General features: G+C 36.6%; 1 protein-coding gene across 2 annotated transcripts in view; it reads left to right on the top strand.

Moving 5' to 3' along the window:
• RAB6A (RAB6A, member RAS oncogene family) overlaps window positions 1-23,752 on the top strand; it is a 79,232-nt gene that overhangs the window by 48,759 nt on the left and 6,721 nt on the right. Inside the window, exons 3-6 of one of the 2 annotated variants that reach the window (XM_034995526.1) lie at window positions 1,337-1,390; window positions 2,986-3,091; window positions 4,922-5,033; window positions 12,336-12,429. In XM_034995526.1, the coding sequence (XP_034851417.1) occupies window positions 1,337-1,390; window positions 2,986-3,091; window positions 4,922-5,033; window positions 12,336-12,429 (366 nt within the window). Of the gene's footprint in view, window positions 1-1,336; window positions 1,391-2,816; window positions 2,923-2,985; window positions 3,092-4,921; window positions 5,034-12,335; window positions 12,430-23,752 lie in introns of both variants that reach the window. The other variant, XM_034995527.1, reaches the window with a different exon arrangement.

Below are 23,752 nucleotides of genomic sequence, written 5' to 3'. Positions count from 1 at the left end.
ACCCAGGTGCCCAAAAATGTCACATTTTATGATATTTGTTTTACCACAATTTAAAAATAAAATCTTTTTTTTTTTTTTTAAAGATTTTATTTATCTATTTGAGAGAGAGAGAATGAGAGACAGAGAGCATGAGAGGGAGGAGGGTCAGAGGGAGAAGCAGACGCCCTGCCGAGCAGGGAGCCCGATGCGGGACTCGATCCTGGGACTCCAGGATCATGACCTGAGCCGAACGCAGTCGCTTAACCAACTGAGCCACCCAGGCGCCCAAAAATAAAATCTATCTTAAAAAAATATATTAGTGTCAGTGTAGGTTCATCAGCTGTAATAAATGTACCACTTTGGCAGGGGATGTTAACAATAGGGCGTGTTAATGCCTATGTGGGGGTAAGGGAATATATGGAAAATCTCTGCACCTTTCAGTTTCGCTATGAACCTAAAACTACTCCCCAAAAAATAGTATTTTAAAAAATGGTTAAGATGGTTAATTTTATTATGTGTATTTTATCACAACTTAAATATATATAATAAATATATATTATAATCATTATATTTTGGAAAGAGCTGGACTTTTACTCCCAACTCCAGCAGAAGCTTTGTTCCCCTGGACAAGTTTTTTAACTTCTCTGAACCCCACTATTGTTTTTGGGGGGGGGTTTGTTTTTGTTTTTAAAGATTTTTATTTATCAGAGAGAGGGAGAGAGTGTGCATACAAATGGGGGTGGGGGTGGGGCAGAGGGAGAAGCAAGCTCCCCACTGAGCAAGGAGCCCTGTGTGGGACTTGATCCCAGGATCCTGAGATCATGACCTGAACCGAAGGCAGACGCTTAACCAGCTGAGCCACCCATGCATCCCTGAACCCCAATATTGTTAAAATGATAAAAATAAGAATGGCAGTAGCTACCTTGCAGAGATGTATGAGGATTAGAGATGATCGTGTAAAAGGCCTAAAAGAATTCTTTAGCACACGTGCTCAGTAGGTGGAAACCACTATCACTGAAAATTTTGTTCATTCGTATTTGGCTATGATGTGTTTTTGTGTTTAATTCATTATTTCTCTTACAATCATAATTACCATCTGAACCCTGAACTGCCATTAAACTATTATTATGTTTTCAATTTATTTATTTATTTATTTATTTATTTGAGAGAGCGCATGCATGGGGGGAGAGGCAGAGGGAGAGGCCGACTCCTGCTGAGCAGGGAGCCCCATGCAGGGCTTGAGATAAGGACCTGAGCTGAAGGCAGATGCCTAATCAACTGAGCCACCCAAGCACCTCCTAAACTATTATTATTTTTATTTTATTTTTTAACTTCCTTGTTTTATTCTGTTTTACAGGCAACAATTGGTATTGACTTTTTATCAAAAACAATGTACTTGGAGGATCGAACAGTGAGTAATGTTTTCAGTGTGCAATTTTCTGCAACACTCCAGGATAGAAAACTATGATCAAAGCTATAATTGATGATTGTCACCATAAGAAGCTCTTAGCAAAGTAGAGAAAGTTAGTTTACAGGCTTTGAGAAAAACTATTATTAACAGAGTGGTAGTACTTAGCATTCTGGCTTAATCCCTAAGTAAAATCCAAAGAGGAGAGAAAGCCAAGTTGTTTGGAAAATACTGAATGCCCTAGGCTTGCTAAACAAAATTTGTCGCCCTGATTTGGAAAAATGATAACAAATAGCACTGAGATAATGAAAAGTGTGTTTTCATAAAGAAATTAGAGCTGCTAAAGACCTTTTGAGTGCTACTCTTGAGGCATTAAAAAATATCTCATTTGAATATCACATAATTTGTGAATTTCAAAATTTTATTTGTCAGAATATGATGAATACCAAAGTGACAGTAACTAGGTAGAGGTAGTGTGTATTTATTTGTTGGATTTAGATGCCTATCTTTTGGAATGCTCCCTTTAAGCATAGTATAAATTCTGTATTCTAGCCCACTGTCCCTGGAAGAGATTCCTATCAACTAAACAGTGACTGTCTTATTAAATGTAATATTTCAGGACCTATACCCCCCAAAAATTATTGTATCTCTAATGCTTTTTCATGTAAGTGTGTAAGTTTTTCTTTTGGATGTTCTCTTTTATGTTTTAATACACAGCATGTCGTTTCTTAAATTTTCAAAGCTTAGAAATTGCTTTATAATGGTAAGATAACTGAATGCTTATTTTCAGGCTTTTCTTCCTCAAATATAGATATGAAAAAGTAAGAAAATAACATTTTTATGTAGTGTTGCGAAAAGATATTTCTCCTTTTTTGTTAGGTTATATACAATGTTCTGGGAAGAAACGTGTAGGAGAAACATACGCACAGTAGTCAGAGTCCCAATTTCACAGTGTTTTAGATCCAATAAAAAAGAGACAAATTCTAGCTTCAGAGAGGTTTTCAGAGAAGCATTCATTCCTTTACTCTGATAGCCGGGGCTGCTCATTGGCATTTACCTTCATTTTTCCCTTTTATGCTCACTATTTGAACATCAACACAGTCTACTTTTTGCTATCCGGAAGGCATAAGATCCAAAGAGATGTTATAGGGAGTAACAAAAAAAGCTATATTTCTGATTCTATGAAATCTTTCACATTGCCATATTTAAATCACATACCTTCAGAGCAAGCAAATTTTTAATATACTCCCTTTTGAAAAAGGAAAGGAATTTTGTATTATTTTCAATCCTCACATCCCTGCAACCTTTTGCATGAGTCTACTTTTTACCTTCTTCCCACCTTCCCCCTTTTAAAAACATTATTTCTTTTTTCTTTTTAGTATGAGTTTGGTTTTTTTTTTTTTTTTATTTATTTTTTCCCATCCCACAGATCAGGCTGCAGCTTTGGGATACTGCGGGTCAGGAACGTTTCCGTAGCCTCATTCCCAGTTACATCCGTGATTCTGCTGCAGCCGTAGTAGTTTACGATATCACAAGTAGGTATTTTGCAACGGGTTGACCTTTCTTATTTTTCTTGCTTGTTTGACTGATTTTGTTAGGTACGATTGCAATTATGGGACACAGCAGGTCAAGAGCGGTTCAGGAGCTTGATTCCTAGCTACATTCGTGACTCCACTGTGGCAGTTGTTGTTTATGATATCACAAGTGAGTGGGGGGAATTACGCATTTCTAATCTTTCAACCTTTAGCTTAGCTGCATGCATGTTCTTGTCTTGTGCTTGTTTTCTATACTAGCATGTAAAAATGAGTTTTGTCATAGTAAACCTTATCATATACCAGTTAGGTCAGAAATATTTGCTTTGGTGCTTGTACCAACATGCTTTATTTCCACTGTGCCAGATTTTTTTTGCCCTGGAAATTTTCCTTCAGATCTAATTATGGATCCTCTCCAAGGCTTTCTTAGTATCCTGTTATCCCTAAGTCACACCGTAATTATGGTTGGAAGAATGTCTCCTTTTTCATTTAACTTGATCTCAGATTTCTCTAAAATAAAATAATCTGCATTTAAGCCTCTTGCCAAAATTTTCAAATCCTCCAAGGCTTTCTGTTGAGGCTATTAAAAGCTTCCGCTAGCCAACTTTTCTCTGCTTTCCACTTCCAGCCATCCTCTCTCTATAGAGGAAGGCAGAGAAAACATATAATGTGCAGTTTTCTATTAATCATTTTCATTTGAATCACATCTGGATTCTGTGACTGACTGACTTTGTTGCTAACAAATTACTTTCATTTCTCTCCAAGAAGAAATTTTAAATAGGAGATTGAAACAAGTAATGATCTTCCTTTTTCTTTTCCCTAAAGACTAAATAAGGTCTTTGGCATTTTAAGTGCCTGTAAATTTTCCACAGAATATGGTGACTGACAGGGAAATGCTCTCTGATTAAAATTGTCTTTGTAAATTGGTTTATTATATACATTAGGCAATATTAAGCCATCATTCCATATAGTGGTCCATAATTTGTAGGAAAACCAGAATAATGTTACATCTTAAACTTACTTTAAAGAGAATCTTACATAAACTATTGGTTTGAGCTAGTGATATTCTTACTGTACATTTTTGCATATGTGCTCAACCAGAAGTCGTATCTACTTAATAATTGCTATGGCAGAATTGTAAGTTTGCATTCAGAGACCTTTTTTGGGGGGGTGGGTTAGGTGCTATATGCAATCTTTCTTTTCTTAAAGCTTTACTTTGGGTTGCTACTTGTTTAAAAAATGTGTATGTTCATTATTGTGCATTGACAAGTTTTGCAGCTTTAAAATGTTTGTGCTTACTTTAACCAAATCAAATGAAACCTCGTGTATTTTTCTTTAAAAATTGTGTACATGTGGTTAAAACATTAGTATACTGTTTTCTGGAGCTGCTGTAAAAAATACTGAAGTATTCTACTTAGAATGCACTGCTAGGAAAGATGGATTTTGTTACAAGTGATTCTGGTGCATTAAACTAATGAACTTCAAGTTAAAGTGATCACAAACTGAACAAGCAATGCAAACAAAGTGGTGTTGAAAGCTATGTAAAGGCTTTATAATTTTCTGGATGTGTTGGGATTTACTGGCTGACCTACTTTTGGAGATGCTTTCTTTGTTATGCTGGGTATGTGTAAGTAATCAAAAAAAAGATTGTGGCAATGTGACACCATATTATCTGTCATAGCTGTCCTTGCATTTTAAAAAGGTCCTCCCCCCCCCCCAATTACATATGGTACGTTGCACTCATTTGGTCATGTCCAAAAATTTTAAACTACTATAAAAGGAACCTTGAGTACTTTATTCTTTGGATTTGTTTATATCACTGACAGTTGTACTCAGATAAAATGGAGTCATGTTGCAGGCACATTAAAAGTGGATCCTAATGTGCCACCCCCTCCCCAACTTCCAGGATTTGTTTGTTGTTGTTGTTGTTGTTGTTGTTTGGTTTATCACTTGGGGAAGCTTTGCAGTAACACTAATCTCTCTGTCCACCCTCCTATACCAGATGTTAACTCATTCCAGCAAACTACAAAATGGATTGATGATGTCAGAACAGAAAGAGGAAGTGATGTTATCATCATGCTAGTAGGAAATAAAACAGATCTTGCTGACAAAAGGTATAGAGTGATTTTGTATATGTATCAAATATTTGATATCTTTGTTAAGCAGCCTGTTATTTTTATTACTGAAGAATTGTTTTGAAAGGAAACATGTTTAATTCTTAAGTTTATACTCCCCTTTTCTTTAGTGTGAGAACCTGAAATACAAATGTAAACATTAAACTCAGTCCTTAAAGGAAAATGAGTTTTTTTGTTTTGTGTAAGCCCATGTGTAAATAGCTTTTGTGCAAAATTGTTTACACATGGGGGAAAAGAAGATTGTTTATACATGAAGCTGGTAACTATTTTGCATTTTTTAGGCCCCATAAACATGGGCACTATTCTGTTAAAGAACAAAATGTTTTAAGAACAAATCCTATCCTTAAAAATTATTCATAATGATTAAATGCACACTCTTTTGGTAGTCTTCTTATAAATATTCATTATAATTCAGTGGTGCAGTTTTTCTTTCCTTTTTTTAAATTGTATGGTTGAACCAGACTGTGTAGTTGAACTGAATAGCTTGATTGTGATACCTTAGTCAAATGAGCAAAGCCATATTCAAGTCACAGGATACAAAATTATTAACATTCACTGTAGAACCCATGGCTTGAGTATCTGCCTTCAGCATCCTAAGTAATCTACTGGATATTCTTTCTGCTTTAAATAGTCTTGACCATTTTACTTAATAGTAGAAGCTTTTACTATTTGCTGTTTGTTTATTCATGAGATGGATATTGAAATTCAGGTATTGAACTTGTACTATTAATTAAAATGTTGCAAAGAAATCCAATATGTTCAAAGGCTTGTGGAAATGTTAAGCCCATTGCTTCCCATGGACCTCATTTGGAATTGGCAGTAGAATGACAAAAAAGTCTGTCTTGATTTAAAAGTAAACTCAGAGTATGATCATCTTTCCTTTATGAAAATACTTGTTTGGACATCAGTTGGCATCATGAGTTTTCACTATTTTATTTATCTCCACTCAGAATTTGTAGATCATGGGACGCCTGGGTGGCTCAGTTGGTTAAGCGTCTGCCTTCGGCTCAGGTCATGATCCCAGGGTCATGCTCAGCGAAGAGCCTGCTTCTCCCTCTGCCTGCTACTCCCGCTGCTTGTGCTTTCTCTCTCTCTCTAATAAATAACTAAAATCTTTAAAAAAAAAAAAAAAAGAATTTATAGATCATGTAGGTATATATTCTTCTAGTAGAGAGTCCCTAGTACTTTCATTTTTAAGTAGGAAAATTGTATATCTGAATTGCTTTCTGTTATAATAGCCAGAGTTGTCTAAAAGGATGCATATAGCATCTGTTCTTTTATTGTGTCATATTTCAGTTGAGTACATAAATGCTAGAAACTTACCTCAATTATACATAAAGTGATTTTTTTTTTCTTCAAGGTAATATTTGTCCATTGGTTTGGAATTACTGTGTTTCTCAGCAAGTTTTGCCAGACTGTCACCCTTTAATTTTAAAATGAGTAAAAGATTTAAAGGTTTGTTAAATAAGCATTAGAAGAAAAATTTTTTGGTAGTAGGTGGGTGGCCTTTTATAAGCATGACATGAAATCCTAAAGCCATAAAGAGAAAGATTGGTTTAAGTCTGAATATATAAATATAAAGATCATATTCACCAATTAGATCAGCCATTATTCAGAAGATTGATAATGCACAGTATTGTCAAGAATCTAAGTAAGAACTACAATGGAATATTATGCAGCCATCAAAAAACAAAATCTTGCCATTTGCAACGACATGGATGGAACTAGAGGGTATTATGCTAAGTGAAATAAGTCAATCAGAGAAAGACAAGTATCATATGATCTCACTGATAGAGGAATTTGAGAAACAAGACAGAGGATCATAGGGGAAGGGGGGGAAAAATGAAGCAAGACGAAACCAGAGAGGGAGACAAACAATAAGAGACTCTTAATCTCAGGAAACAAACTGCTGGAGTGGTGGGGGGTGGCAGGGGTAGGGTGGCTGGGTGATGGAAATTGGGGAGGGTATCTGCTATGTTGGGCACTGTGAATTGTGTGAGACTGATGAATCACAGACCTGTACCTCTGAAACAAATAATACATTATATGTAAAAAAAAAAAAAAGATAGTAGGAAGGGAAAAATGAAAAAATCGGAGGGGGAGAGGAACCATGAGAGACTATGGACTCTGGGAAACAAACTGAGGGTTCTAGAGGGGAGGGGGTGGGGGGATGGGTTAGCCCAGTGATGGGTGTTAAGGAGGGCATGTATTGAATGGAGCACTGCGTGTTACGCGAACAATGAATCATGGAACACTGCATCAAAAACTAATGATGTAATGTATGGTGACTAACATAACATAATAAAAGAAAATTTTAAAAGAAACTCATATACTGAAAATGTAACAAATATAATTTTTTAGAAAGATTTTATTTATGTATTTGAGAGAAAGAGCACAAGCGGAACAGAGTGGAGAGGCTTAACTGACTGAGCCACCCAGGTACCCTGTAACTAGTATAATTTGGGGATGAAACAGTTCAACAGTATAAGAATTTAAAATATTCATTGACTCAGGGCACCTGGGTGGCTCAGTCGGTTGGGTGTCTGCCTTCGGCTCAGGTCGTGATCCCAGGGTCCTGGGATGGAGCCCCATGTCCAGCTCCCTGCTCAGCGGGGAGCCTGCTTCTCTCTCTCCCTTTGTCCTCCTCACTGGTCATGCTTTCTCTCTCAAGTTCTCCCTCTCTCCCTTTCTCTCTCTCTCTCTCATGAATGAATGAATGAAATATTCATTGACTCAAACCTACCTCCAGTAATTTATTCCACAGATATACCTGCAGAAATGTGAAAAAATGAACATATAAGAACGTTTATTGCAACATTATTTGTAATACTTAAAAAAAAAATCAATCTAAATGTCCTTCAGGAGCAGTAGCATTTTATAAATGAAATACTTGTAGCTACTAAAAAAAAATGAGAGAAATTTATTGATGTCTAACACATGAAGCTTAAAAAAATTCACTTGATCAGTATGTGTAGCATGATATCCTTTCTGTTAACAAAAAATTAAAGGTGGTAGAGATATATATATTCTTTTGCTTAGAACAAATCTGCATTAAGCATACATGGAACTTAACTGTCACTGGGAAGGGAGTGGGATTATGGACGACTTTAATGTTAATGATTGGTCTTCTAAAAAATTACTTTTGTAATCAGGAGAAAAGGTTTTAAAATTTTTTTAAAAAAAGATTTTATTTATTTATTTGACAGAGAGAGACACAGAGAGGGAACACAAGCAGAGGAATGGGAGAGGGAGAAGCAGGCTTCTTGCAGAGCAGGGAGCCTGATGCTGGGCTCGATCCCAGGACCTAAGCCGAAGGCAGACGCTTAACAACTGAGCCACCCAGGCACCCCTGGAAGAAAAAGTTTTAATAAAAATGATTCAAAGTTAAATGTCTTTATCACATTGAAAATTACATTTTTTTGGGCGCCTGGGTGGCTCAGTTGGTTAAGCAACTGCGTTCGGCTCAGGTCATGATCCTGGAGTCCCGGGATCGAGTCCCGCATCGGGCTCCCTGCTCGGCAGGGAGTCTGCTTCTCCCTCTGACCCTCCTCCCTCTCATGCTCTCTGTCTCTCATTCTCTCTGTCTCAAATAAATAAATAAAATCTTTAAAAAAAAAAAAGAAAATTATATTTTTTTGGTAAAAACTTGGAGGAAATACCAGAGTATATCTGTTCCAGTGTTTCAATATAAGCACCTCAATGTGCAGTACTTTCTATTCTCTGTAGCCAGTGATTCCCAAATGTTCCAAACCTGAGAATCAATTGGTCAGTAGTTTGTTAGACCCTCTTTTACGATTCTGGCTGTGAAGGATCATTGTCAACTTTAAAAATTTTAGGGTTTTATATCCTACCTCTAGATGCTGTAATTCAATTAGTTTAGTGTGGGACCCTTGAATTTATATTTTAATAAGTCTTCCTAGGTGATTCTGACAAAAATAAAACCACAGTTGGGACCATTGCTGTAGCTAATCTTCAACCATTTTATTAGGGTGACTACTAGTTCTAAAACTAGGAAGAATTTCTGTCTGGAATCATTTATATGTAGGATAATCATTCACTCATAATAATCATTCATTCAGAAGTATTTATTATCACTTATGTTTCAGAGGATGCTACTCTAGGTTAGAATAGTGAACAAAAAAAGACAAGTCTTCAAGGAACTTTTATTTCAGAGAATGAACCAGGCAGTAAATAAGTAAAAAAGTAATAATAATAATTTAAGAAATACATAGTATGTTTGATAATGATACATGCTAAGAGTAAAAAATAAAGCAGGAAAAAGAAATTTGAAATGTCAAGTGTGAGTTTGAAATATTAGGTGGGATAGGAATGGAAGACTTCAGGGGCGCCTGGGTGGCTCAGTCGTTAAGCGTCTGCCTTCGGCTCAGGTCATGGTCCCAGGGTCCTGGGATCGAGCCCACATCCGGCTCCCTCTCTGCAGGAAGCCCGCTTCTCCCTCTCCCACTCCCCCTGCTTGTGTTCCCTCTCTCGCTGTGTCTCTGTCAAATAAATGAATAAAATCTTTTTTTTTAAAAAAAAAAGGGAATGGAAGACTTCATTGAGAAGATGACTGATGTCTTTTGAGTACACATGCTAAGGAAGGAAGGGAGTCACCCATGCAAATTTCTGGCCCAGAAAATGCAAAATCCCTGAGTTGGGAATATACTTAGTTTATTTGAAGAACAGCATGGAGCCCTATATAGCTGGTAAAGAGAATGATGAAAAGTGTAGGAGGTGATGAGGTTTAAAAAAAAAAAAATGATAAAGGCTAGGTCAAGTGGGACAAAATGAAGACTCTGAATGAGATTGAAGGGTTCAAGCAGAAGAGTAACTTTTCATAGATCAATGTTTGCTCTGTTGAAAATACATAAGAGTAGAAGCGAGGAGGGTAATCCAGACTGTAATCCAAGCAAGAAATGATGATGACTTGGACCAGGGTAGTGGCAGCTTGTGTGGTGATCAGTGGTCAAGTTCAGATATATATATATTTTTTTAATTTATTTTTAAAGATTTTATTTATTTATTTGAGAGAGAGAGAGAGAGCGAGATCAGGAACACAAGGGGGAGTGGGAGAGGGAGAAGCAGGCTTCCCGCAGAGCAGGGAGCCCGATGTGGGACTTGATCCCAGGACCCTGAGATCATGACCTGAGCTGAGGGCAGATGCTTAACGACTGAGCCACCCAGGCGCCTTCAAGTTCAGATGTATTTTGAAGATGGAATTGTCAAGATAAACGCATGCAGTGGATAGAATACATAGTGATGGACAGAATATGGAGTTGTGGGAGAAGGAGGATTCAAAATGACACCTAGATTCTTAGCCTGAGTAATTGTCGTTAACTGAGATAGGAAGAGACTACATAAAGGAATGGTTTGGGATGGAATATCATGACTTCAGTTTTGGTCATTTTAAATTTAGAATTGCTAGGAGTGCCTGGGTGGCTCAGTTGGTTAAGCATCCACTCTTTTTTTTTTTTTTTTTAAGATTTTATTTATTTATTTGACAGAGAGAGAGATAGCTAGAGCAGGAACACAAGCAGGGGGAGTGGGAGAGGGAGAGGCAGGCTTCCCGCTGAGCAGGGAGCCCGATGTGGGACTCCATCCCAGGACCCCAGGATCATGACCTGAGCCGAAGGCAGACACTTAATGACTGAGCCACCCAGGCGCCCAAGCATCCACTCTTGATTTTGGTTTAGGTCATGATCTCAGGGTTGTGAGACGGAGCCCTGCTTCGGGCTCTGAGCTGGGCGTGTAGCCTGCTTAAGATTCTCTCCCTTACCCCCTTCCTCCTTCTCAAATAAATGAACAAATAAATTATACTTGATATTAGATATCCTAATATCTAATTAGATGTCAGGTAGGCAATTGGATATTGGAGTCTGGAGTTCAGAGTAGTCATCCAGGCTAGATATATAAGTTTGGGAATAATCAGCATGTAGATGGTACTTAAAACCACAAGACTGCATGGGATCACCAAGGGAGTAATTGTAAATAGAGGTCCAAGGAGTAAATTTTAGGGCATCTGACAGAATTTTTTTTTTAAAGATTTTATTTATTTATTTTGACAGAGAGAGATACCACAAGAGAGGGAACACAAGCAGAGGGAGTGGGAGAGGGAGAAGCAGGCTTCCTGCTGAGCAGGGAGCCTGATGGTGGGGCTGGATCCCAGGACCCGGGGATCATGACCTGAGCCGAAGGCAGATGCTTAATGACTGAGCCACCCAGGCGCCCCCTGACAGAATTATTTTAAGAAATTCACACTGTTGATATATTTAGGGCTAAAGGTCTGCAAATTGTCAACTTATTCTCAAATATGTGTTTTTTAAAATGTATATACACGTGTAAATACATAGAGAATGAGGATAAAACAAACAGATGTAGCAAAAGATTAACAATTGGATTGTTACATAAGAGAATGGAATAAGGACAGTTTCCTCTAGTAGCAGGACTAGAGGTAGAATATAAGGGCACACACATGTAGATCAGTGGGTTGATGCTGTGAGAGCTTGTGGAAATTCTCTTGTATTGCTTTGGTTTTCTGTGTTGTAGGAAGCAGGGTTTGTCAGCTGATATTTTAGATCCATTTAATTAGAATATTTCCATATCTATTAAACATCTGTGTGTCAGCTAGGCACTAGGAATACCAAGATAAGTGACATTATCTTGCACTTGAAGAGTGTATTACAATTTGAGACACACTGCTAATTATAATGCATCACCAAATGCCCTAGAAAATATATCAAGAGACTTCAACATACATGTCTTTTGACTTACTTGTTCCACTTACAGAAATACACAAAATCCATCCTAAAGAAATGACCCACAGTGCACAAAATATTGTGCAAAAAGATGTTTATAGCAGCATTTTCCACTGTAGTATAACATTTGAAAAAAACATATTTTTAACAGTTTGGTCATAAAAAATTATTTTACATGAAGTTTTTAATCATAAGGCTAAATTCTTATGATTTTATATGAAGAGAAAATAGTAGGCTATTAAGTTTTTAAAAACAAAAAAAATTACAGGATGAGCCCAGCCAAGTAAAAAAGCAAATCATTAAATCATTTAAAAAATGTCTTTTTAAAAAATTGTTTAGTTAGGTATAACATATACACAGAAGTGCACAAATTTTAAATGTACTGCAGCTTGATGAACTCTCAAACTAGTCTCACCTGTATACCTAGCACCCCTGTCAAGAAAAGTTCTTTTCAGAATCTTGTTTGTAGTCTTTATAATATCATTCTTGCAAAAAGAAGAATTTATCTTAAAAATTTTTTTTACAGGCAAGTATCTATTGAGGAAGGAGAAAGGAAAGCCAAAGAGCTGAATGTTATGTTTATTGAAACAAGTGCAAAAGCAGGATACAATGTAAAACAGGTAAGTGATCTTGGAATATGGGTTGAGGTTATCCAATTGAAAAAATGATAATTATGAAATAATTGTGTGAGTATTCTCTGCTGTAAGATTTTCTTCTAGTTGGTAAACAGCAGGCCTCATGATCTAGCAACATATTACACAGTGAAAAAATACAAATGTGGCATAGTTTTTGGAAAAGGAGAAAAGGCTTGACAAACTTCAGATTGTGCACAGGACAACTATTTCATTATGATTGCAAGGTTGTAAACTTAACCTACCCTCACTGCATCCTTACTGCACTGTTTTAACGTAAATTAAAAAAATTTTTTATATTTTTTTAAGAGTTTAATGACAAAAGAAAGCAAGTATTTGCTGTTGGAAATGGTATTTTGCTTGTAGTTGTGAAAGTATATTCTGGTTACTTTATCCTCAATAACCTGCTGTTGTTTTAACAGTGTTTATAACAGGAATGTTTTGGGGAAAGAGGAAAATATGGGAACATCTCACATTATCAAACTTTCTAAAATATGGAGTAGTGGTCCCAGATTTATAGGATTTTCAAACCAATATTTTTTTCACTTCTAGATGATCAATAGAAAGTTAAAATAAAATCGTTTAAACTGAGTATGTTGAGCTTTATGAAAAATTCTTCATATTGTTTTCACTTTCTTTCCCATATTTCCTTGCCTTGAAATATATGTAAGTAATTTTGAACTGTCACTAATTCCCTCCCTGCAGTATACTGTTTCATGGCTCTAAGTCTTTGTTCCTGCTGCTGTTCTCTTTGCTTAGAATGCTATTTCTTCTTTCCTGACTGATACCTATTCATCCTTTCAAGTTTCAGTTTAGATGTCAGTTCTTCAAAGTAATTTTTTTGACATTCTCTGCTGTACCATACCTGCAGGCTATTTTTTTTTTTAGCAATAAATGATACTTTTCTGTGTTTTCTCAGACCCCTGACCCTTGTGAAGCCACTGTCCTGGAACTTACCACATTATGTTGGAAATATTTCCCCCATCAAAATTATATATTCCCAGAACCTACTAATGTCTGTGGAATTTAGAAAATGATAAGTAAATGAACTCATAGGAGCCACAGACAATTAAAAAACGAGTAATAGAAATTAGCACAATTACTATTATTTATCACTGTTCTAGGACAAAGCAGTGGGTAGCTTATCTAGCTTTCACCAATAATGACATTTTGATAAGGATTGAATGAGCTAGTTGCTTACATGTCGAAGTATAGCCTTCTCTGAGACATCTTTTGGTCTTGATTAATGTCTAAAGGGATTGCTATGGCCCCCTACGCCTGACTCAGTAGTCTCATAGGTTCGGAAGTCTCAAATCATCAGCATACAGTGGTCACTAGTGATAGCTAGTATCTTCATGATATTTAATTGCTTCTAAGTTAACTCTCAGGATGTTGAGAAAATGAGATTGGTCATTCATTTGCTATTTTATAAACACATACAATTTTTTTAACAGCTTTATTGAAGCATAATTTCCATACCACAAAATTCACTTCTTTTAAATGTACAACTCAGGAGTTTTTTAAGTGAATTCAAAGCATTGTGCAGCCATTACCACAATCTGATTTTAGAACTTTTCAGCACTAGGCACATAATTTTTTCTAAAAGCCTGACGCATACAGACAGATACAGCTAGTCAGTGATAATGAAGAGAGAATTCTTTTACTAAACAGTCTTACCCTGAATTCAAAACCTATTTGCTATTTTATTATTTTTCTTTATTTAGATGATATGTCTGAACATGTGATTTTGCTAAAGTTCCTGATTCTGTTGGGACTTGATTTTATTATCTTTTAAATATAAATATGATCAAAATTACTGTTTTCAAATTTTGGAAGAGAGCTGCCTTTTAAATTTTTTGTAGCTTCTTTCTTAACTCACAAAAACCATTACTTTGTATTTTGTAGGAAGTACCATAGTATATTAGAATTTTATTTCAATATTTATAGACCTTTGCTTTGTCATCTTACATAATTTAGTTAAGACAAAAATCCTAAGGGCACTGGGTGGTTCAGTCGGTTAAGCATCTGCCTTCAGCTTGATGGCAGATGGTCATGATGCCAGGGTCCTGGGTTCGAGTCCCACATCGGGCTCCCTGCTGAGCAGGGAGTCTCTTTCTCCTTCTCCCTCTGCCCCTCCCCCTTGCTCATGCTCTCTCACTCTCTTAAAAAAAAAAAAAATCCTGGAAACACTCCCTCTCCCCCCTATCAATTGAGAGAATGAAACCAGAAAAAGAATTTAAATCTTATGTTAATAAACACATTTATTTATTTATTTATTTATTTTTAAAGATTTTATTTATTTATTTGACAGAGAGAGACACAGCGAGAGAGGGAACACAGGCAGGGGAGTGGGAGAGGGAGAAGCAGGCTTCCCGCCGAGCAGGGAGCCCGATGCGGGGCTCGATCCCAGGACCCTGGGATCATGACCTGAGCTGAAGGCAGACGCTTAACGACTGAGCCACCCAGGCGCCCCTGTTAATAAACACATTTAAATAATAGGTTAAAATCTTCCTCCTTTGTCAGTGATCAATCTGGAATGGAATACATTTCTATCATGTGGGAAACTTACTGACTGATTTTAAATATTAGCTAAGAAATACATCACACTACTTTTTATGGATTGTCTATTCCTTGAATTTGTTTTTATAAAGGAGTTCAAAAACTAATCAAATAGGGTATTATTTTAAAAATTAATTATTTAAATGACTAGAAATGTTAAGAAAAGATTTTTTCTTTTAGTTGCACTACAAATCACCCCAGCGTTAAGGGATTAAAAAAAAGAAAGAAAGAAACTATTCCCTTTGATATCACTTGATATATTAGGTATATGGAAAAATTCAAATTTTCCTAAATGAAATCTAAATCAAATCTACCAAATATAACCACTGTCCAATTCCTGACTCTGGACAACGCAGCTTGTGTCGTTTGCGTTCAGTGCTTACTTTGCAAATCTAATGTTTATCATGCCATTGGAAACTTTGTCAGTAGGGGGAAAATTGGTGACAGTAGTTTTTTCTTTTTTTAAAGATTTTATTGATTTATTTGACAGAGACACAGCGAGAGAGGGAACACAAGCAGGGGGAGTGGGAGAGGGAGAAGCAGGCTTCCCGCTGAGCAGAGAGAGCCCGATGTGGGACTCGATCCCAGGACCCTGGGATCATGACCTGAGCCGAAGGCAGACGCTTAACGACTGAGCCACCCAGGCGCCCCAGACAGTAGTTTTTTCTAAGACAGATATTTTTGAAACCCATACAGCTTACTTACTGTTGAGATTAGGAATGTATTTTTCCTCTATCCTTTCTTTGGTAGAGAATAGAGTACCTGATATCCAAACAAAGGTAAGAAAGGGCAGAGGTTTTTATTTTTTATTTTTTTTAAAGATTTTATTTTATTTTTTTGACAGAGAGAGACATAGCGAGAGCAGGAACACAAGCAAGGGGAGTGGGAGAGGGAGAAGCAGGCTTCCCGCAGAGCAGGGAGCCCGATGTGGGACTTGATCCCAGGACCCTGGGACATGACCTGAGCCGAAGGCAGACGCTTAACGACTGAGCCACCCAGGCGCCCTGACAGAGGTTTTTAGAATGGCAGATTGTCCCCAGGAAAATCTCTTTGGATTAGAGAATTGCTTAATGATTTTAAACTTTAATGTGCATAATAGTCACCTAGAAGCTTACATAAAATAACAGGTTCCTGGGGCACAACTTCTGGATACTGATTCATTAAGTCTAGGGTAGTACCCTAAAAATCTACATTTTTAGCAAGAATCTCAGGGGATTTTTCATACAAGCTATACTATGTAAAAAGACCTATTAAGCCATGGAGATAATTGAGCAAGTATGTCAAATCTATTCAGTTTGATAATTGTTCAGACAACTATTAATTCTCTAATCCCTGCTAGATACAAAAGACAGACTTCCTACATTTAAGAGGCTCAGTCTTATGTAGAAGCCAAATTCGTACATGAGGAATTAAATATTATGTATTCTGGCGCCAATATGTGTCTTCACAGGGCGCGCCTGGTCGTTCAGTCGGTTGGGCATCTTCCTTTGGCTCCTGTCATGATCCTGGGGTCTTGGGAGTGAGCCCTGGGTCGGGCTCCCTGCTCAGCAGGAGGTCTTCTCCCTCTCCCTCTCCCTCTGCTGCTCCCCCTGCTTGTGCTCTCTCTCTCTCTCTGAAACAAATAAATAAAATCTTTTTTTTTTTTTTTTTTAAGATACCTACTCTTGTTGATTCTGCTCTATTAGGCCCTGTTGTCTATTGCCTTGCCTGCTATCATAGTTTATTAACCGATAATCTGCCTTAAATCTTGCCCCACTTTAGATTATCCTCCATCTTGCTATTAGTGATTGTTTTAAAATGCAGATTTAATCAGGTTACTTATGAATTTTATCCTGAATTTTAAACAAAGCCCTTAGTATGCTATGCCCTCCTGCTCAAAATCTTGATCTTTGGCCACTGTATACCTGTACTACACTGCTTAAAGTCCCCCAGGTTTACTGTGTTTCCATATTTCCATTGTATGTTACTGTCCCTCTTCCAAAATAGTTTCTTCTCTGATATTTGTAATTAAAAACTCAGTTCAGACATAATCAAATTAGATCAAGTGCCTTTCCTAATTATTGATGTAGCACTCCTTCTTTCTTTTAATATAGAAGTTTTTTGTTACTTCTGCCTCCTACCATACTGAACTCAATAAATGTTTGTTGAATGGAAGAATAATATGCTGTATTTTTGGGGGCTCCTGGTTGGCTCAGTCGTTAAGCGTCTGCCTTTGGCTCAGGTCATGATCCCAGGGTCCTGGGATCGAGCCCCACATCGGGCTCCCTGCTCTGCGGGAACCTGTTTCTCCCTCTCCCACTCCCACTCCCCCTGTTCGTGTTCCCTCTCTTGCTATGTCTCTGTCAAATAAATAAATAAAATCTTTAATTAAAAAAAAGAATAATATGCTGTATCTTTTGAGCAGAAACTTAGAGCTACCATGTTATGCCGTAAGAAAAAAATCTATTTAATGAGGTTGACTATCTTAAGAATTTTCCAAGACAGACTGAACAAGCTTAGAGAATCTAGGTTACATGAGGAATTATACTTCAGTATTTTCACTGCAATTTAGACATAGATACTCCTACTTCTTGAGTTTCTTTGAATTCAGCTAACATTGAACTTTTTCCCCATTATTTTATTGAGGTAAATATTTATGTACAGTGAAATGTACACATCTTAAGTTTACATTTAGGTGAATTTTGATAAACGTTTATGTAGATGTAATGACTACATCAGTGAAGATATAGAAATATGTTATTTGATTTCCAAATAGTTGGGACATTTCTAGATCTCTTACTGTTACAGCTTCCAATTTAATTCTGTTGTGGTCAGAGACTATACTTTGTAACATTTTAGTCATTCATAATTTATTGAGATTTGTGTTATGGCCTAGCATATGGCCTGTGTTGGTGAATGTTCCACTGGAAGACAATGTTTTTGTATAGTTGTCAGGTATAGTGTTTTATAAATATCAGTTATATCAAGATAGTTGATAGCATTGTTCATATCTTAAATAGTCTTACTAATTTTTTGTCTGTAGTTCTATCAGTTACTGAGAAGGGAGGTATTAAAATCTACAACATTTGTATTTGCCTGTTTTGCCATTTAGTTCTGTCAGCTTTACTTCATGTGTTTGGAAATTCTGTTATTGAGCGCATAGATATTTAGGATTGTTATTGTCTTCCTAATGCATTGTGGGGTTTTTTGTTTGTTTTGGGGGTTTTTTGTGTGTGTTAAGAAAAGTTCCTTTTTATCTCTGATAATACTCCTTGTTTCCAAGTCTTTATCTGATCTTAATATAGCCACACCAGTTCTCTTATTACTTATTGCTTGGTATATCTTTTTCCTTGTAAAGTAGGTCACTGTTAGATGGCATCTAGTTGGATCTCACTGTTTTTTAAAATCCAGTCTGAAAATCTCTGCTTTTTAATTGGAGTGTTTGGTTTATTTATATTTAATGTAATTATTGATGTAGTTGGGTTCATGTCTGTCATTTGCTCTTTGTTATCTGCTTGTCTGTCATTTTTAGTTTAAGCAAATATTTTTATATTATTTTTTGAACTCTTTTTAGCTAAACCTCATAACTTTTTTAGTGGTTGCTCGAGGGATTAAACTAGAGTTAATATACCATTTCATCCTTTGTACCTGTGCACTTTTGCTTTGTGTTACTGTTGTCACATATTTGATATTTACATACATTATGAATCCCGTAATGTTTTAAATTTTTTTTTTTTTTAAGATTTTATTTATTTATTTGACAGAGAGAGACACAGCAACAGAGACACAGCGAGAGAGGGAACACAAGCAGGGGGAGTGGGAGAGGGAGAAGCAGTCCTCCCGCCAAGCAGGGAGCCCGATGCAGGGCTCAATCCCAGGACCCCGGGATCACGACCCGAGCTGAAGGCAGACGCCCAACGACTGAGCCACCCAGGCATCCCTAATTTTTGCTTTAAACAGTAATTAAGAAAAAGGACAGCTTTTTCTGTTTACTCATATATTTACCATTTCCGTTGCTCTTCATTTCTTCTTACAGATATGAGTTTCATCTGGTATTATTTCCCTTTAGCCTAAATAACTTTCTTTATTGTTTCTTATTGACATCTCCTAGTGATGAATTTGCCTGGCTTTCACATAGCCCAAAAGACCATTTGAAGAAAAATTTTTGAAGAACGTTTTTGTTAGTTATTGAATTTGGGGTTCACAGATATTTTTCTTCCAATACTGTAAAGATGCAATTTCATTGTCTTCTGGCTTCCATTGTTTCTAATGAGTAGTGAGCTCTAATTTGTATGTTCTCTATATGTAATGTGTTATATTAAAGTATTTTTCCTCCCTCATTTTCTTCTTAACTCTTCTTCTGGAATTCCAGTGGCACATCTGTTAAATGGCTTGATATTTCCCATGGTCACTGAAGCGCCTCTTGTTTTTTTATCCTTTTTGTACTCTTTTTTTAAGATTGGATAATATTATTGATGTGTCTTCAGGTTCACCAGTCCTTTTTCTCCTATATCCAAACTGCTATTAAGTCCATCCAGTGAATTATCATTTCAGATATTGTACTCAGTCCTAGATGTTTCCATTTAAGTTTCCATTTCTCTGTTGGAGTACCCCATCTGATCATTGTGGCATTGTTACCTTCAAGTCTTGAACATATCTGTAATAGTTGCCTTGAAATTGTTGTCTGCTAATCCAACATCTGAGTCATCTCTGAGTCTGTTTCTATTGGCTATTTTTCTCTTGCCTCTAGGTTAATTTTTCCTGTTTCTTCATGTGTCTAGCCATCTTTGGTTGTATGCTTATCGTTGTATATAATATATAGCGACTCTGATTTCTGTTATTTTTCTCTGCAAAATGCTGAATTTTATTATGGCAGGTTGTTATATTGCTGGCTGATCACCTTGAACTTGTGGAGTCTTGATGTTGTGTTTTGTGTGGGTGGATCTGTAGGAAGCCTGAGGTATTTATCAAGCTTTTCTGTCTTGGTGGGATTCAGACTCTAAAGTGTATCCCTGGAGCAGGGAGTAACTGAAATCTCTGCTCATTTCTTCCAGCCTTCTAGCTGTTCTTTTCAGATGGGCTTCTTGCAGTCTCTCCTATATATGTACCATTCAAGAGTCAGTTGAGATTTGCAGGAAATTTATGTGTAGAATTTAGGGTCCCTCCTCTTGGCTTCCTCCTTAGTTATTTCCTTCCTCAGTCCAGCCACACTAGCAGTCCACTGACACTGCAAAACTTTAAAACTTGAGTTTTCTGCATGAGTTCTGGCCACATCATATTGCACAGGCTAGGAATGGCTCTTGGGAACACCTGTATAAACATGAATCTCACCCAGTGAGTGCGGGTTCCCTTCTTCCCAGTGTTGAATTCTCCCTAGTTTGTATCTGCTTTGTGTTGCTTCCCAGTGTTGAATTCTCCCTAATTTGTATCTGCTTTGTGTTGCTCTTGAGAGCCTTCAAATAATTGTTTTTTACAGTTTGTCCAGAGTTAATAATTGCCATCTGCAAGAGCGTTAGTCCTATACAAGTTAGTCTGCTATTACCCAAACTGGAGGTGATATTAAACTTATGGGGGGTAGGGGCGCCTGGATGGCTCAGTTGGTTGATACTGACTCTTGATTTTGGCTTAGGTCATGATCTCAGAGTCGTGGGATTGAGCCTTGCATCTGGCTCCTTGCTCAGTGAGGAGTCTGCTGGATATTCTCTCTCCCTCTCCCCTCTGTTTGCATGAGCTCCCCCCCAATAAATAAATAAATAAATCTTAAAAAAAATTTATGGGGGTAAAATTTAAAATATCTGATAAATGTAACAACTGAGACTATTTAGCATGTACATACTTAGGTTTTTCTAACATGGAAGGTCAATTTATTCCTGAGTTCTGTATGTTATTTATCTAGCATTAAAATAAGTGGATTTTTGACTTAAATTATATATTCAATAAGTACCACATATTAACAGAAATTACTATGAAGAAATAATCCAGACCCCTTCTGAGATTTTTATTGTAGGTCAGTCACAATTCAGAAATGGTGTTGGTACTCAGAAATTTACCAGGTAAATTTCATAGTCCAGTCATTGCCTTGGAAAACATTGGGAATCACAGTCTTACATGCCTATTAAGTAAGCATTGCATATGTTTGTTCAGCCGTATATGTTTGCAAAGCACAATTACTTTTGATGATTGTGCATTGTACTCATTTTATTTGACAAAATCATCATGTGCTTTCACTGGAAATTACATGGTAGTCTTTTTGAATAGCTGTGTTTATCAGTATTAAAGGTACCTTCCAGTTGTATTTTCCACATAGATGTTTCTAGCTTTCTGCTAATTTGCTAATTGGATTCCTTCTCCCTACTCCCTTATATACTGGATTAAAATATACGTAATAAAAGCTGAAAATGGACTTTCTGTATTGCCCTATGTACTTTTTAAACAATTCTAGGAGAGTTCATTAATTATGCATCATTAATGTCTGACTATGGTTCAAGTGATTGGGCCTTAATGCCTAAAAATTTTGGCTTAAAATAAAACAAATTTATTCCTGACCAGTACTGCTATTTTTTCTTATTTAAAAATGTTCTGGGGCGCCTGGGTGGCTCAGTTGGTTGGGCGACTGCCTTCGGCTCAGGTCCTGCTCCTGGAGTCCCGGGATCGAGTCCCACATCGGGCTCCCTGCTCGGCAGGGAGTCTGCTTCTCCCTCTGACCCTCCTCCCTCTCATGCTCTCTGTCTCTCATTCTCTCTCTCGCAAATAAATAAAATCTTAAAAAAAAAAAAAAATTTAAAAACGTTCTGTGCTTAACCCCTCTGCTCTTTAATCTTGTATAAGCACTTAACTCTAAAACCCGGTGCATGTCTTAAAAAATATTGTTACAGTTTTTTTTTTTTTTTTTAATAAAAACGCTATCAGGGCTAGAACTATAATAAGTAATAATACTTAGCATGATCATTTATATTATATAGGATATTTAAGTAATATTTTTCATTCCATTCAATATTTCATAGCAAAGTAGCCTATGTGGGCACCTTGGTGGATGAGTCAGTTAAGCATCCAACCCTTGATTTCAGCCCAGGTCATGATCTCAGTGTCCTGAAATCAGTCCCCATATTGGGCTCTGCACTCAGCAGGGAATCTGCTTGAGGATTCTCTCCTCCTTTCTCTGCCCTTTGCCCTGTTCTCTCTCTCTCTAAAATGGATAAATCTTAAAACACACACACACATACACACACAAAAAACAGATAGCCTGTGGTAAATATTTTAACCCTTATTTTTCTGTTTTTTAAAATGCAGTAATATTGCTTTCTTTTGTGAAAGTGGTATGGTGCTTAAATTGCTGAGGGAAATGGTAATGAGAAGGTAATTAGTTAAGGCTTCATCTGACTTTTCATCTGAGAATTAATACACTCTTTTAGTGAAGTATTAAGTGTGTGGATGTCACCTTTCTTATTATATTCTCTAATTTTACAGTACTGGCAAATGGGAAAAGAAGAGAAACACTTCTTGATCTTTAACTTCTAAAATCATCAGTGCTTGTCAGAAGACAAAGATTTGTTTGAAAGAAAATTAGTGATAGCTGATGTACATCAGTACTAACAGATCAATGAAAGCTTACATACATACAGTGGGGTTGTGCACACATGCACATGTGTGTGTAAATTATGTTATACCTGCTGAGAAGCATATGTACTTTAAGCATTGGTAGGGATAGTGACTTTTCTACACCATTATATCCCATGTCTGCCATAGTTCTTGGCTCATAACAGTTCTTCATCTTATACTTTTATCATGTTCCTTAATTCACAAGTATCAATTATCTACAGTCTGTAAGACCATTGTGGTTTCTTTGGAGAATTTAAAGTTATGTAAAATATGATTGTTAATTTCTAAAAAGCTTATGCTATAGTTGAGAAGAGTCACATTCTCATGAAAATCATGTAGTAAAGGGTAGGTAATACATGATAAATGCTTAGCCAATACTACAGAGACAGTAAGATCCACAGAAATTGGGATGTAAAATCAGTGCTGTCACAAGGAGGTATATTTATTGAAGAAATGAATAAGATTACATATAGATAGGATGATCAAGGGAAGCCCCATCTTAGTCATCTGTGTTCCTAATAAAGCAGAAGCCTCTGTTAGTGTATCATTGGTATTTAAGAAATGGATTTTCCTCTAATGATTATTTAAAACAACTTAATCCCCTAGGGTCTTTTCCTTCCTGTCTTACATATATTTCTGTAAGGATAGAACTTTACTTTTTGTAAAACTTTTACTTGGCTCATTTTAGGGTGTCCTGGGTTGAGTTTCGGTTAGTGGCGTTGATTCCTTTACTCTAATTGAAATATTTTGAGGGAACACCAAGTTTTTCAAATATACTGCTTAAAGCTATAGATAAAATGTTTAAGTCCTAAGAAAATGGATTAAGTTTTTATGTCTGTGATTTGTGTGTGTGTAATAGTATTTCACAAAGCAAATTCCTCTTACCCAGGATTGTTAGCTGTTTCTTCACACAGGCCTTTCCGCAGTGCTTTTCCATCTAGAAAAAACTTCCATTTATACTAAGCAGTATAAGGTAGTAGAAAAAAATATGAACTTTGAAATCTCAGTTCTGCTGTTTATTTGGTATATGGTACATATTCTTTTTAGCCTTAGATTTCTATAAAATGAGGGTATTAATATCTTCCTCACAAGTTACTGTGAGGATTAAAATGAGAAAACGTGAAGATTCTGACAAAGTAAGCACTCAGTATTAGCTTTTTGATTACTTTAAAGA

The sequence above is a fragment of the Mirounga leonina genome, unplaced genomic scaffold, assembly GCF_011800145.1.
Source record: "Mirounga leonina isolate KUSES-001 unplaced genomic scaffold, KU_Mleo_1.0 Mir_92, whole genome shotgun sequence".
In the NCBI taxonomy this organism is placed as follows: domain Eukaryota; kingdom Metazoa; phylum Chordata; class Mammalia; order Carnivora; family Phocidae; genus Mirounga; species Mirounga leonina.
This window is presented reverse-complemented; position numbering and strand designations above follow the sequence as displayed.